The following is a 2,667-nucleotide window of genomic DNA, read 5'->3' on the forward strand; positions in this document are numbered from 1 at the left end:
TTTTTTAAAAATTATTTATTTATTTATTTATTTTTTGGTACAGGGTCTCACTATACAGCTCAGACTTGTAGTAATCCTCCTGTCTCAGCCTCCCCAGTGCTGGGATTACAGGTATGTGCCACCACATCTGGTTTCGGTGGCCACATCAGCATGGGGTTGGCATGGCATGTGGTACTGGGTATCAAACCCAGGTCTTTGCACTTGCTAAGCAACGCTTAGAGTACCAAGCTATCTCCCCGGCCCAGGGAGGAGAAAATTTGATGACAGGGAACTGCAGACTACTAAGCAAGAAAGAGGGAACTTGTTTTAAGTCCCTGGGACAGACAGGTAGCTCTGAGTTGGGATTTGCCTGCATCCTCTAAGCCCAGCCTTCCCTCCTTTTAGTCTAAGAAGATTTCCTCAGTGTCCTTACCAGTTTCCCCATCATTACATTTCCATCTGAAAAGGTCTCTGTGGGTTCCACTGCAGCGCCTTCTCCCTGTGCTGTCCTACCTGGCCCACCCTCCTCTGGTTCTCCCCTTCCTGACTTGGTATGAAAATGGCGGACACTCCACAGTTCTCTAATCTTTATTCTCAGTCTGTTAAAACAAATTGTTTTGTCCTGTGCTGGCCAGTGTTGAGCTCAGAAGGGCAGGTGCCAAGCCACAGGCTGGTCCCTGTGGGGTACCATGAAGGGCAAAGGGATCCAGGCCTCAGTTTCATGGAGGAGACACAAGAATGAAACACAAATACAGAACAGTGAGTCAAACCAATACAGCAGAACCCAGATCAGTAGAGCTCTAAGCCCTTCTGGTCACCTCTTCCATCTCTTTCCCATTGGCTTCTTTCTAGCGCCAAGGGCCAGGCCAGTCAGTGTCTAGGTGCCGCTTCTAAGCACCTTAGCAAGATCGCTTTAGGACACTTTGCTTCTGCCACATCTTTCCCTTCCACCAACTTCCTCACAGAGACTAAATGTGCATCAGCTACCTTGCTTCCAACATCCTGGCCACTCAGTGCTTCTAGGCCTAACCATTTCTTCTCTAGTCATTGAACTACATTCACTTAGGAAGAAAAATCCAGGCAGGAATACCAGACTGAGAGGCTTTTACCAAGTTCCAGACATAGTTTGGGCCTGAGGATTCCTGCATCTGGGAGCTGCCCGTCTCCCTAGCTGCCCAACTCGCGGGTGACCCAGAGCACCCGAAGATCCAGGAAATGGTCACTCCGTGACGAAGTCCGAACTTGGCATTCTCTCTGTTTGACTCATGCCCCCGGCCCCAATTGTCATCTCTGCTGTCTCTTTGGCTCTGCATCCCAGCAGAGAGGAGCCCTGGCGGCGCAGCAGCTGCAGCCCTTCACCAAAAGTCCTGCGCACCACCGAAGAAGAGAAGTAGAACAGTAGCGGGTCCAGGGTGGCATTCAGAGAGCTGAACACCACAGCCTCCTCCCGCCACGGGGGGCTTTCCCTTAAGATAAATCCCACCAAATGCGACAAGTTGTAAGGCCCGAAGCACAGCAGGAAGTTGAGCAGGGTCACGACAGCCAGTCCCACGGCTCGCCGCCGCCTCTGGGCCCCCACGTTGGGCTGGGTCAGCATAATCCACACAAAGCGCCAGTAGCAGAAGATGGTGACCACCATGGGGATGAAGAAGAGGACCAAGCACAGCTCCAGCCTCACAGGTAGCACCACGTCTAGCTGCTCTTTCGTGAAGTTCTGATAGCAGGTTACTTCGTTTCCGTCTCTCACTGGCTGGGTTGAGTTCAAGTACTGAACAGCAATCACAAAGGTACAGTGGCCGAAGGACAGAATCCAGGCGACCAGTGCGGCGATCACCCCATATATAGGCCGCCGAGAGAGCTTGTACTGCACGGGGAAGGCCACTCCTAGATAGCGCTCGATGCTGATGCCGGCCAAGAGCCACGTGCTGCAGTAGATGCTGCTGTAGAAGCCGAAACCAGTCAGGGCGCAGACGATCTGAGGCAGGTACCAGCGGAAGTTGGACGCAGCCTCGATGATCCGGAAGGGCAGCAGCAGCAGCAGGAGGAGGTCAGCCATGGTCAGGCTGAGCAGGAGGATGTGCACGGGCGCAGGCTGGGGCTGGCGGACCCGCCCCACGAAGGCCCGCAGCGCCAGGAGGTTGGCAGGGAGGCCGGTGAGGAAGATGAGGATGTAGGCTGTGAGGATCAAGGAGCTGTGCCAGTCCAGCATGATTCTGGAGGGGGACGGAACAGCGCAGAGTCAAGAGGCCCCACTCGCAGCCTGCAGACCGTCCTCCTCCGGGTCAGGACGCAGACATGCTCGCTGGCGCGCTTCCCTTCTTCCCAGCCCAAAGCTTTCTGCTGCCACCACTGCAGAAAGCTCACACCACCTGCCAGAACTGCCCAGAGCAATTATTGACTTTGCCTTGGGCGGGATATTAAGCAGCATTTATTACATTTGCCATCCTGCGTCTCTGGGGGAGACCGATCCTTGGCTCCCCAAGGGAATTCCCCCTCCAGTTTCCCCCGGCCTTTCTCCTACTGGCCCCACAGATACAGGAAGTTACTGTTATCAGTTTCCATCTTGAGCCTGCAAGAGAGGAAGCTTCACAGCTGTGAGAGGGCTGCAAGGGGTGTTCCAGGATAAGGAGGCTGAGAGAACCCAGGCACTGTGGACCCTAGGCTGGCCGTCCCAGCCCCCCACCTACC

The 2,667-nt window shown here is 54.5% G+C and overlaps 1 protein-coding gene across 1 annotated transcript; it reads right to left on the minus strand.

Moving 5' to 3' along the window:
• Positions 1 to 1,198: 1,198 nt before the first annotated feature.
• Positions 1,199 to 2,215, minus strand: Ffar2 (free fatty acid receptor 2). Its single transcript, XM_004636702.2, has one exon. The coding sequence runs from the start codon at positions 2,186 to 2,188 to the stop codon at positions 1,199 to 1,201; it is 990 nt and encodes a 329-aa protein (XP_004636759.1). The 5' UTR covers positions 2,189 to 2,215.
• Between the last annotated feature and the right edge of the window lie 452 nt (positions 2,216 to 2,667).

Source organism: Octodon degus, unplaced genomic scaffold, assembly GCF_000260255.1.
Source record: "Octodon degus isolate 3935 unplaced genomic scaffold, OctDeg1.0 scaffold00083, whole genome shotgun sequence".
Lineage (NCBI taxonomy): Eukaryota > Metazoa > Chordata > Mammalia > Rodentia > Octodontidae > Octodon > Octodon degus.

Excerpts from the sequence above, each read along its gene's own strand:
- Ffar2 (XM_004636702.2), bottom strand. The coding sequence starts at position 2,188 with ATGCTGGACTGGCACAGCTCCTTGATCCTCACAGCCTACATCCTCATC.